This window comes from Dendronephthya gigantea, unplaced genomic scaffold, assembly GCF_004324835.1.
Source record: "Dendronephthya gigantea isolate DGI-Jeju-01 unplaced genomic scaffold, DenGig_1.0 000201F, whole genome shotgun sequence".
Lineage (NCBI taxonomy): Eukaryota > Metazoa > Cnidaria > Anthozoa > Malacalcyonacea > Nephtheidae > Dendronephthya > Dendronephthya gigantea.
In genome coordinates this window covers 293,527-306,854 of record NW_021163211.1, presented here as the reverse complement: position 1 = coordinate 306,854, position 13,328 = coordinate 293,527, and the positions used below count along the sequence as shown (strand labels likewise).

The following is a 13,328-nucleotide window of genomic DNA, read 5'->3' as shown; positions in this document are numbered from 1 at the left end:
CTTGTTCCATTTCCTCTGGCCTGCCATGCCATATGTGATAAATCAAATAGATCAGAATCATTCATACTGGGCAGGCCAGTCATCCGGAAGGGACTCACATCCTCAGGTCTTCTTTTGAAGGCATCGCGGGAGGAATTTCGTCCCGTTCTGCCTGATTGTTCCATTCCAAGACACGTTCATAGCTGGATTGCGTTTCTTCGGGCGGAAGCTTGAGTGTTCCATTGTCCACATTATCATGTATCTCTGGGTAAAGCTTCCTAAAAGGGAGGGTCACGTTGACCAAAATCCTTGTTTTCCAACTCACAGTACCAGGGGCCAGTATAAAAGACTAGTTAACTTTTAACTGTAGTTTAAGGTTAGAATTGGCCAATCAGAATCGTGTATTTCTGAGTTAACTAGGATTTAACTATGCAAAATGTAGTTAAAGAGTTTTATAAACTGGCCCTAGGTATATAAAAAGATCAAAAACTATGTCCTGTCAAATCACTTAATTCCTATCACATATGTACATATTTTAAATCCTTTTCACTGTTTTCTTTCCGATTTTTTAATGCTATTTCCTTTCTTTCCCCTCTCTCTTTACACAAGCTTTTCTCTGCTTTGGGTTTTTCTTTTGCTGACTTGAAAATATTTCTGAGACCAATGGTCATGGTCAGGTCCTGTGTTCTGCATAGATCCCTACCTTACTATTCAATACATTGGCCTCACGAATTAGCTCAGGAGAGCCTTGAAAAGCCCTGGTACACAGGACCAGAGGTGCAAAATACTACGGGAGGTGGGAATGTGACAATCCAATACTAAATTCTGCTGGGCATTGTGATTGGCAAATATTGAATGTTACATCATACCGTATTGATATTGAATAAGCATGAAATATTACTCTCACAAAAGAGGTAATTAATGAGACAATGAATCTCAATTACTAGCTTTGCGTAGGGTGTTAGTTCACAAATATATCTTAGCCAACCAAGGCTAATGTAATTTCCAACATACGTCAAGGCAGTATGCTAACCATAAACAATGAGTTCTTCTGACCGAAGTGGTGGCATGCAAAGAGTGAACTTTTTGTGCCTAATGACAAATTACTGTGTAGTCTTATGGTATGCACCAATGTAAGTTATATATAGTTTATATCCTGGCAACATAGTAGGGTATACCCATAGAAAGTGCCAACCTTGAATATTTGACTGACTCAACAAATATTTCTTTCTGGCATATAATCATATGAAACTTTTTAAAGACAGTGTGCAACTGTTGCAAACTTGCAATCATAAAGATTGAAATAATTTATCCCTGCATGGGCCTTACCTCATCATTATCATTTAGTGCATCCATTAGCCTCACATTTTAAAGACATTCAACTCCATCCCTGAAACAATAATAGTATAAATATATAACTTATTATACTCATTTTATACTTGTATTTCTTGGAGGAATATAATGTGAGGTTTTATTGTTAATCTAAATATGTGACCAAGCAGGTGCAAGATGGATTTCATTCTTTTTGCCTATGACAGACCTTTGAAAGATCTGTCCATGATATGATCAGTAAATCAATGAAATTTATAATTTGGCTTGATGTTGGTATAGCTGAGAAGGAAACATGGTTGAAAGTTTCCATGCACTGAGTGTCTCCCAAAGGCGACACCGCAACTAAGGACATATCCTATTGTTATAATTCCATTGCTTGAGTGCTATAATTTAGTATTGCTCAACCCACATGGACACCAGCTTCTTGAAATTTAAATGACTGACCATAAAAGTAAAATTATTACTCTATTGACAATAAACAGAATGTTTGTAACAGATGTCCTAAAATAGCAGGACTTTATTAAATTCACTTATTTGTGGTCATACATGGTTTAAGACAGTACTTTGAGAACAAGTAATTTCTATACAGTCTCGCATTTTTGGCTTGTGACACTCTGTATTTAATCATTATATAACTTGTAAATTATTTGTATATCTACTTAGGAGGGGACAGCTGATACTTAACAAGTAATTCCTAACAGGAACTAAACTAGATACATAGGTATATAAACAGGTAAATAAAGTTTTGAACGAGTCAAACATAATATACGGTATAAATAATAAGTTGATTCTATTTAAATAAAATTTAAAACATTAAAACATGCTATGGGTTAATTAGAATTCTACAAAGCAAAATACTCTAGACAAATATGTGTTGATGAATGAAAACTTATTGAATGAAAACAATGATGTACTATAATTGTGACCATACATCCATTGAATTGTTTTATACTCACACACTTATTGTTTGGAACTGCACCACAGGAAAATCCATTATTGTCAGACTGAGCTAGGATACATTTATACAAGGTAGGTAGGAGACAGACCAGGTGAAAGTCATGAAAGAATTACGTAATTCAGGCAATTTAAATCATGTCAAGCGTCACGTAGGATTTCATGTGGCTATAATTGGTTAAACGGCCAACCAAAATAAAACCGCGCCGTATATATATGTTGAAAACATATATATCTCTTATTTATCATTATTTCGTTTGTGCAATTGCTCACCAGATAGCGGGATTTCATTTAGACATCGATTCAATTTAATTGTTGTGGCAAGGATTATCACTACATACATGCATAATAATTAAACAATTTCTTAATTTACGTATAACCGTGCTTAGGAACACGTTCCAGAACAGTCGCTTTGTCTCAAAGTCCTTCTTGAATTCAACAAAAGAACTTCAATAATCAATGGCGTTGTTTGAAAAGGCCAAAGTCCGAAACCTTGACGCAACTGTTGTGTACTTGTGTTGTATTAAAAAATAGTTAGCACCTAATGAGACAGTTGAATCTGACGGTTCTGTCAACTTGCTTCGTTCGTGTTATAAAAATATTGAAGCAAATAAGTAGGTTAACGAAGAACATTTTAAATTCGCTGTAAATCAAACTGAAATCAATTGACTTCCCAGCAAACTAGCTATCACATACAAAACAGCTCTTTATAATCAAACGAAGCCACGAAGCGTACGTACACTTCTAATAAGCACATAATGGAACGTTTTGAGATGCACCGAAATTGTTTGCCAAAGTTTACAACAATAGCCTAAAGTTTGAACCTTCGTAGCTATAACTACTCACTTCGGCTTTAAATACATGTATCATTCGAATGCGATAAATTGTAGAATTATTATTAAAATCAATTATCAACAACCTGAAAGTTTGTGTGTTCTTCTTATGTAGATATGAATTTGATACTACAGAAAAGCTTGAATGTCTCGATTCAGATTAGTACTTCGTCGTTGCGGAATTTTAGCTTCCAGATGTGGAAATTATATTTAATATAAATAAAACTGAAATACAGGAAATAGTACTAAATTTAAAACTTCTTTGATCGCTACCATGCAATCGGTGTCTGAACTGACGCATCCCTCCGTTGACTAATCGGAACCCGAACTTTTCCGACGTCAAGAAACTTCAGTTACGTATTGCACAATATTGCCCAAAAGTCGGAACGGCATAAGGGGGAACGGCAAAAACTTGGTAAAAGAGATTCGGCTCGTATACACTTGCGATTTTAGCTGCGATTTTCTTCTTTTAAAATTTAATAGATGTGGACGAGTAATTAGTTACGAATGCTCTGATGTATAGAAGCTCTTATTTGAACATCTGTAACTAATGCACTCGTTTACATCTATCAAAAGAAGAATATCCAAATAAAATCGCAGCGAACGTTGCAAGTGTAAACTTTCGTTCTTTCAAATGAGGTAAACTAAATTTTCATTACCAACACCCTTCAGTAAAAAACGAAAAAGAAGTTTAATTCCCCGATCCCTCGCCGCCTCTAGCTTCGTAACCAGAGCCCCTAGAAGAATCGCGGGCTCTGGTTCCAAGATTGCCCGTTGCATTCCCATCAACCTCGCACACAGGTTTTTTATCATAGCTATCCAGGGTAACTACCGAACTGTGTATACAGTATATATCAGCTGGTTAACTGCCCCACATTGATTTTGTAGACACAAAGATTATTTTGCAGCCTTTGCTGCATGCAGGCTTCAGCCAGACCTTTAATTTTTAATAAAATTTTTCGAAAAAAAATTCTTGGAGATACTTTCCTGAAAAATTTTCGTGTAAAATCTTTAAGAAATTTATTGTTTTCTTATTTTCTTTATTCTAAGGTCCCAGTTTGAAGAACGCATGTGTGTGATTTAATTGTAATCAGATTTGATATAACGGGATATAGCTCGCTCGGACGTTACCCGATTTTTGGTTGTTCAACTTGCTTTGTCATGCACGCTGTTTTGCGCAGGGAAAATATGTCATGTAGTTTTGCAGTTTCTTCCCCTAGCAGCATATAATTATATATATAAAAGTCTGCCACATACTGCTTTACTCATAAGGCACTATCTTGCATGAATAGCATCATAGCTTTGGGGAACGAAATTAAACGAGGTTATACTCAGGGAAATCAAAGAGAAGAAAAACCTAGGTTATAGGAATCTTTAGAGAATTTTAGTCGACAATGATTGTAAATGATAGACATAACAATGGTTAAATAAAACAAATGGCAATATGGTTAACCAAATTTGGCCTGCTCCAAAAATGGGCTAAGAAATGTATCTTATTTCCCAATCTTGCCGGAAATTCCGAAAAATATGAATATGCATGAGTATACGGCATACTTCGCAAATAGAACCTGTTGAAAACCTTATACTGAGCAGGGGGAAACATCAGTGTGTCCAAAAAACAGAATGCATAAGAATAAATAAACGGGCATATAATATGCCGAACAAGCTGACGAACACTATAATGCATGCATGAATAAATCCGCGTGCACATCACATCGACCTTTTCTCACATAACCGGTTATTTTGCCGAGGTTAATTTCTTTGTGTGTTCAAAGCCATATTTCAAGCACATGAATAAACATTACATTCTAAAAACTAAGAATAATAACGGTCAGAAAGTTCGCGAAAAGTTGCATCCCACAAGAACTTGGGCAAAACTCCAGAGTTCACTGCAGTGAACAATGCATGGCGCATACACAGAAGTTTTTTCGTGGTGTACCACCGACCACGGATGTGGCAGAGGATCGAGACAAAGAGTCACAACTTCGTCAGGTGACCGAGTGGGATTGTGTACAGCATACAGAAAATTACTTGGAAGTATATATTGAACCCTCCAGTGCAGAACGCAGCGTTTCCATTGTCGGAATTGCAATTCCATGAATTGTTCCATGAATTACGTCGAAATTTTTTTGGAGGTCAAGGGTCGTCGAGATTCGTGTGACAAAAACCTTTACGTGTCATTGATGAACTTCGCACACACAAAGTTCATTATTGTGTTGTTCACCAGTATCTTGGTAAGTTTTACAATTACATGCAGAAACCGTGTAATTCATATATGATAATAACTATATATAACTATAGCCGTTGTAACGTCACTTGATAAATATCGACCAGAACGTTGTTAGGATCTTTGATCGTTACTCATAGTTCATCGTTGACTGTCCTGACTGTTAAGTCGAGGAAATTCGCTATTGGCAGTATTGCTTCGATATAAGAAATTTTTAATGCGAAAGTATGGAGCTGAATGCATTTTTTGGTATTGTTTATGCCACTATTAGTATATTAGTCTGGTTTATTTCAATAAACAGATGGAGAGATTTTAAGCATGAACGACGACGGAAATTCGTTCGATCATGTCCGCTACAATACATCAGTGTCAGTGAGTCACTATCGGCCGCGGTGGGATTACACCGCGAGCTTATGCTTTTAGCTTTGAACTTTATCTAGCTTTGTTTTGTGCACAGATTCGGAAGGGCTTTGACCAGAATCAGAGAGGTGGAAATGAGTATCTAGGCAAATCATCGCACTGATACAGGGCAAATGTCAGCAAATTAGACGGCTAGCCCTGTCTCTGTATTTAAAAAGCTCACTTGTGACATTTAAATCAATGGGACTGTTCTTTCTTAATCGAAGAAAAGGTTTAACGTAAAACACCTAAAATCAAGCTTTATTTCAGTAGAAATATCATTATGGAAGGAGTTTCAGTGTTAGTGAGCTTTCATTGAGACTACATGCAGGTCAGTGGTAGTGTAAACACAGCTAGTCAGCTACTGATGTAATGTAATTACAATGAATAATTCAGTAAAATTTCTAGGGTTTCTCAAGAAAAGGAAGTCGCCACTTTAACAAGCGTAATGCATTAAATAGAGTCGTATGATTATAGCTTAGCTTCATAGCTTAAACACATATTATTTATTCAGGTCTCAGACATTAGAAATGTTGACTAGCTAGTATCTGTACAATCCAAAGTACTAAAACCTATTATATAGTAATATGTCCGGTCTAATTAGTCTCGATTGCTGGTTGCATAGAAAGTTACTCCAAATGTTGCAGCATCGTAGGTGTGAATATTCGAGCGGAATTAATGCCCTCGCACATTGAAGTTTTATTTAATACTTTAAATTGAAGGAATATGGCTTCAGGAAGATGGGAAACAAAATTCAACAATTTGTTCACAGAACTGGAACATTCATGGAATTTAGAAGTAGCTAACGATCCTGACAGAAAAACTGGGTGGTCAAGACTGCTCTACAAAGGACAGGCAACCTTCGAATGCAGCAACGGCAAATGCGAAAATAAATGGAATTGTGTTAATAGTGGTCTTGTATTTTATTATCGATTATCTGGTTTTGGCATTGAGCGACATGGGGAGGTGAAGTTATTCATAGGAGGGCAAAAGTGCATGCTATGTAGCAATGATGTATTTGAGTATCCTGAATGGCAGGATTCAGAGATAGAGTTTGCAATTGCAAAAGTATTGAATGAAATAAAACAGAAGGTTTATGATATAAGCAGCAGTAATCTCAGAAATATAGAAGAAGACACCGAAAAACAAGCATTTTTAACTGGCTTCCATCAAAAGTTTTTTGCACATCTGTGTCAGTTGTGTTCCCTGGGAATCTGCCAGAATATTGAAAGCGGTAAGAATCACTATGTAGTTCGAGCAAAACCGTGCAATGTAACCGACGTGCCGGCCATATTAACACGGCCTTGGGTTACGCTATTTTAACATGAACAGCAGACAATAAGAAAATTCAAAACCAACGTTCTTATTACCGATTTTCTGTCCAATTTTCAAGGTTATGTCAAGTCTTAATGTAATGTAATGTTAATTTCCTTCTGAAAACGCTCGAAAACGTTACCGCGTGTGCCTTATAATCAACTACTTGTAGAAAATAATTCTTCATTTAACCGTTGGTATTGCAGGTCCAAGTCAATGTTATCCTCTGGAGCGACCTCGTGGTTTCGCACTTATAATCAACGTTAAATCATTCTCTGGTACAACTGAGAATGGGGTTGCTTTACAAGAACGAAAAGGTTCTGACATTGATGCAAAGAGATTGAAAGAACTTTGGGAAAAACTTGGTTTCATCGTGGAATATGATGCCATCAGTCGGAAGGCCCATGAGATTAGTACAATCCTCCAGGACATGGTAAAAAATATTGATAGGCAAGAAAATTCAAAATGTTTTGTGTGTTGCATCATGACACATGGTGATATGGGTAGGATATACGGTTCAGATTCTAAGCATCTTGATATAAAGGATATTATTGACATGTTTAAAGAGGTCAAGTGCAAAGCCTTAGCTGGAAAGCCAAAGATCTTTTTCATCCAAGCTTGTAGAGGTAGTAGAGTGCTTTCAAATCGTTTTCTTCCTGAAACTACAGCAAGCAAGAAACCCTCAATTAATGATGACACTACATTTGGATCAGATCTGAGTGATACTGCAACATCTACTGCAAGTAGAGGTTGCGAAATCATGGGATCACGTTCTACCACAATACCCAAAAAAGTACAATCACTGGCTATCGATGATGGCAATTACAAAGCAATCGATGAAGGTGATTCACCTCTCCATTATATTGATTATGAGGATGATCAATTTCGCAAATTTGCGGATCCGAACGAGCCTCATTTTCTGCTTGGATATTCAACAGCTCAAGGTAAATAAAACGATTTATTTAATATTTTACATCAATATATATTTAACACATTTATGTATGCAGGGGCACCAAAAGCAGCTTATAGGGCGGCGGGGGCAGTAGGCAGAGTTGTAGAAATGCGCACATTTATTTTAGCTGGGTCATTCATGGTAGAGATAGGAACCAAAGATAAAAATCCCTAATACATTTACCAATAAAAATGTATTTTAATAGAACGGCATTTCGATGTCATCTTTGAGTTTGATTAAAATTCGTTACTTAATTAATATATAATGGGTTCATGACGCTAGCATATAAGCACATTGACAGAGTAAGTAAAAGATAGTGAGCTATAGAACTATAGGTGGCGTATAGTAATTCAATATGGCGTTTTCTCCCGAAATTTAACAACTGCGCGTGCTCGGCAAGGGCCTGAAATGTTCAAAATGGCTTGGATTTCTTGGTAAACGTCGACAGTCGTAGTATAATATTCTAAGACATATAACTGATATTCTCTTAGTCTCGTACGTTGAGCAGAATATCATAAGGACAGACATTAAAATAGTTGTCATATATAAGTGTGACTATATGTGAGTCTTTAATACCTGCATAGATTAGCAGCACGAATTCAGATAGCTGCAATACCTATAGATGAATATTCCTATCTATCTTACAGCTTATCATTAAAATTCTCTTCAGGCCACACGAGGTCAATCGTCAGCAAACCATGCATGCAAAATTAACTAAGTTATTTTCCATGCATCGTAGGACACGTAAGTTTCCGAAGTACTCACGAGGGAACTTGGTACATCAGTGCGTTGGTTGAAGTATTCAGTAAATACCACCAGTTCGAAGATGTCTTATCGATGATGAGCGAAGTTACCAATATTGTGTCAAAGAAATACACCGAATGTTATCAAAAGCAATGTCCTGCACCTATATCTACACTCGTTAAGAAAGTTTACCTTTAAGGGCTATTCACATATAAGCCTCGTTACCCGAGATTTTCTCCCATGATTTTAAAGTATTAAAAAATGTCTTTTTGAAACCATGCAAACACATGATATCGTTAGGAAGATTCCACGATTACCTCGAAGACCATTTTAAGCTTCGTTATAATTCCCGCTAATAGGGCTAATGTAAAAGCTGAGGAAACAATGAATTTCCAGTGAGTTGAGTATGGGACTTATTGCAAATTATATGTATTATATATATATATATATATATATATATATATAATATATATATATATTATATTATTATATATTATAGTATTGTATGTATTAAATGTTTTGTTTAAATGTCTACTACTTTCATATTGTAAATATCAAATAATTATGCAAAGCCCGGTTGATCTGGGCTGAATATTGTGTAATATTGCTGTTCTTCTCTAGCACTATCGACATTATTTGCAAGTTTTTGCAGCCGTTAAATGTTCTCAAATATATATTGTGAATATTCATATATTCCGTTCTTCCGACGGATTTCTTTTGTCATGCAGTGCAATAGCTAACAATATAAATCCGTCGGGCAGAACTAAATAATAGGAATATAATACCCCCAATCATCGTTCTACAGGGTGTCCCAAAAAAAACGAAAACTATTGAAATCGCTCATTGTTAAAATTTGAATGCCGTGTTCACGAATTTCAGCCCGTGGGGATTTAATGCAACTTATAAAATGCTAAATGCTTTGTATTGCTAGGGAAAGGGGACATGTTGAAGGTCATGGTGCTTGAGATGCACATTTAAATATTGTTATCCATATTTGTAAATTGTAAATATTGTTATTAAATATCATTTTCGCGTACGAGCAAATTTTACTGCATCATATGCATGCATAAAAATGCTTATGGCAAACATTTATTCACCTGTGGGTTCCAACAGAGTGCTTAGGCATTCAAACTCTAACAATTGCATTGTTATGCGTGATTTCAATAGTTTTTTTGGGACACCCTGTAGTTACGCCCCTTCCCCAACATTCCTCCATCGTGCATTATACACCATAAAGGCACGCGACTCTTAATTCTTCCGTCAAGTAAAACAACGTCCTGGGTATATAAATGTCCCGATGGAAAAACCGCAGGTCCCGTCCCGGCTCTCGTATAAACAGAAGAACTTTTTGCAGCAATTACAGTTTACACGGAATTAGTCTAAAATTAATTATTCTTAAAACTATTGTGAAAACAGACAGAATTACATCGATAAAACTATTGCAATAAGTGTATGTAATACATTATATAAAAATATCATAGAAAGTTAAAATAGCAAAGTTAATTAAAAAGATCCACCTCATACGCTGTCTATAAATCTAGATAATTTGATAGAAAAAAGGCTAAAAACTAAGGTTCTCTTACACGGTGGAATTTTTCAGGCAACTTGCGATACCATTTGACTTTTTAGAGATGTCAATTTGGCAATTACGACTTGTGTTTATATCCACTCCATGCACGTTTCTTGCATGCACTTACATTTTGCAAACTCGTCACTAATTTACATCCCTTACAAGCAGAATTGCTTTGCAAGTGACAAGAAAAATTGCACCGTGTAACATGGCTTTCATTAAATATGTCCTGAGTATCAAAAATCAGTATTGTACATCATTAATACCAATTACAGTGACCGCGGGAGATCTTCAGTGGGTGGGCTGGGTGGTGGTGGAGCTAATATTCATATATACACGTTCATCATGATTAAAATCTTTTAAATTTTTTTTTGTTTTCACGCAATAGCAGCGAGAGATGTGCCACACTGGAGGGGGTATCATCCCAATTTCCAATTTGCAAATGAATCGTCACTTGCGGTTGGAATTCTGTCGACATTTTAAAACATTGCCATTGGCCCGATTTATAATAGAGATGGATCATCCGTCTAAGTATAAACACAAGACGAACTATCTAGAGAAGTATGTCATATTGGATTTTTTTGGCGAAATCCGCTGAATGCGAGTAACGAAGTACCGGTTTTTCCGTAGTTCGTTCACATGCCGTATTTATACTAACAGACGGATGATTAGTCCAGACGAACTACGCGTGCAAGTTCGAATTCGTCTAAATAGACGAGCTACGGAGATAATTCGTCTTGACGGATGATCCGTCTGTTTGCCAGCGTTTATACACAGACGAACTAGAAGACGAACTATCTTTAGCTTGCCCAAGTTCGTCCAGACGGATGATCCGTCTCTAGTATAAATCGGGTCATTGGTTAAGTAAGTCAAATGCAAGTTCCTCTCGCTCACTTCTTTCCAGTCCAAAGAAACTCTTTCCGATTAAAATATTTCAAGTAAACTGTAATGTATGGCAGAAAATCGTCAATCTCTTGTCATTTCCGTGTTTTAAGTAGCGCTCGTATCGCCGGTATGTTTACGCTTTTCGCCTGACAAGTCCATTATGGCAATTCTGAATCCTAATTTAAATGTAGGATTCTTTAAAATATATTGATGACAGCGCTCTTTCTAAAATATTTGGGGTCGTTGGCCCCTTATTTGAAATATTGAGGGGGGGGGCTTTCTTTGCCCTTGTTTTTACGGTCTGCTAAAGTAGATCCCTCACTTAACGATCTTACGCAGCCACTGAATTTTAATAAGTACATTCTTCATGTCAGCTATTCACTCCGATCCAGAGTTACTTCTTCTAACTTGCAAATCTTTCGGCACTATCAAATTAAATATTTAATAATATTATGAGCTACATGACTAAGAAGGTCGCCTTCAACCTCTTACCCAGGATTTGCCCTCTTGGGTCGCCTTATAGCCATGCATTATATATAATTATGGGTAACATTATTAATTTTTTGTTAGCTGTTATTTATGTTTATTGCTAAGGTTTGTTAAATAAAAAATGCCAAAAACACTTACGGACTATTTTGGATGGGCTGCGATGTAGTTTTTGGTAGTGGGCCGGTTCCTTATAAATCTCTATAAAATGTACAGAAATGTGTGAAAAAAATCACCTAAATGGCGTAGTATTTCATGATTTATTTTTCTCGCGTTCTTGTAAACTGTAACAAAAGCGTGTGTAAAATCCCGTGTTTACTCTTTCCGCATGTGTTGTTAATATTAATATGCGTAATTTAGCTACCCGTAAAGGAGCACTGCATGAGCTCTATGCCTCTATGGGTTTTATCTGTGTTTGACGAAAGATTACAAATAAAAACAAAATAAAACAAATGCCTTAAGATATTGTGTGATATAGACTTTCCATAAAATCTAAAAAACCCCAGTTGCTAACCCTAGTAAACTAACGAATTGCTTACGAAGCGAGTGGAAGTTTGAAGGTTCACCGGAGAACAATCGCTGTACAAGCAATTCGTTGGTGTATAATTAAAGCAACTAGTGTCTTTTAGATTTCATGGAAAACCCGTACACAATATTAACGACCATTGCAAATTTGGAATTTGGCAGCATGCATGAAAATCTGACGTATAGGAAAAAAATTGTATTTTCAAAGTATATTATATAGACATACTGAACAATTTCCTAAATTATTAATTAAACTGAGAATGCATTAAGTTTGAATGCTACAAATTAAATGCCAATCAAAGTTTCCATCTATCAAATCAGTAGGCATTTCCACTGACCACATTGCAAACGATTCTATATTCTTATCATTCAGCTAATCCGGATTGCTTTAATAAAGGAGAGATTCAGCAGCATTCAGCTACATTTTAGGAGAAGTTGGATATTGTGAAACGAAAGCTGTGGTTACTGAAACATACCTTGATGAAAAGTCAGATCCATGAAATCAGACTTCAGATGTCTAAACGTTGGTCTGTGATCTTTCTTTTTCATTGTGGACTGGATAATTTTTCGAATTGAATCAGGGATTTTTGGATGAAGTTCAAGTTTATTACCGTTAAGAACCTACAAAAAGAAAGCATGTGTGTATTTAGGAAATGTTTCGCTTGTACGCTTCGTCGAAGAGGTCTTATACTTTTGCACGCAGATGGGGTTCATAATTATATGTAAATTAATTATTTTATTAAATTTCTGAAGAAATAAATAATTATGTAACTTTAAAATTTCCACGAATTGCCAAAATATCTTCTAAAGGCTACACCGTCACGCGAAACATTGACATTTAACATTTCGTTTCTTAATATTCTTGTATGTTTGCATGGTGAGGCATCACTAATTAAATTAGCTTGTAGGTACACCACGTAAGTAGCAAAGTTTTCGGTTCGTTAATCCGTTAACTCTTTTCGTTCGGTTAGGCCTGCATGGGTTAAATACTTACGTGGTGTACCTACATGCTACAAGCTAATATACTGATTTCGTTTCTTGTTACCTATAATGTGGCTTGATATAAGAGATACCCTGGCAAATTATCTTTTTGTTAAGCCAAATTTATGTAACTTTTTGATCTTTTTA

At 36.1% G+C, this 13,328-nt stretch overlaps 1 protein-coding gene and 1 long non-coding RNA gene across 2 annotated transcripts; one reads left to right on the top strand and one right to left on the bottom strand.

The window, feature by feature from the left end:
* Positions 1 to 236: 236 nt before the first annotated feature.
* On the bottom strand, positions 237 to 3,225 carry LOC114539386. Its single transcript, XR_003688875.1, has 3 exons — positions 3,185 to 3,225; positions 1,309 to 1,369; positions 237 to 257 (listed from the first exon to the last, which is right to left on the bottom strand). It is a non-coding gene; the product is annotated as an uncharacterized LOC114539386 (long non-coding RNA).
* A 2,051-nt stretch (positions 3,226 to 5,276) lies between these two features.
* LOC114539385 (caspase-8-like) lies at positions 5,277 to 9,139 on the top strand. Its single transcript, XM_028560012.1, has 4 exons — positions 5,277 to 5,332; positions 6,447 to 6,958; positions 7,245 to 7,982; positions 8,730 to 9,139. Exons 2-4 carry the CDS (start codon positions 6,451 to 6,453, stop codon positions 8,930 to 8,932), a joined length of 1,449 nt encoding a protein of 482 aa, XP_028415813.1. The 5' UTR covers positions 5,277 to 5,332; positions 6,447 to 6,450; the 3' UTR covers positions 8,933 to 9,139.
* Positions 9,140 to 13,328: the final 4,189 nt, after the last annotated feature.

Bases quoted from the DNA above. Each gene is read 5' to 3' on its own strand.
- LOC114539385 (XM_028560012.1), top strand. From the start codon at position 6,451: ATGGCTTCAGGAAGATGGGAAACAAAATTCAACAATTTGTTCACAGAA. The intron at 6,959-7,244 runs GTAAGAATCACT...TTGGTATTGCAG, and splicing joins CTGCCAGAATATTGAAAGCG to GTCCAAGTCAATGTTATCCT. The intron at 7,983-8,729 runs GTAAATAAAACG...CATGCATCGTAG, and splicing joins TGGATATTCAACAGCTCAAG to GACACGTAAGTTTCCGAAGT.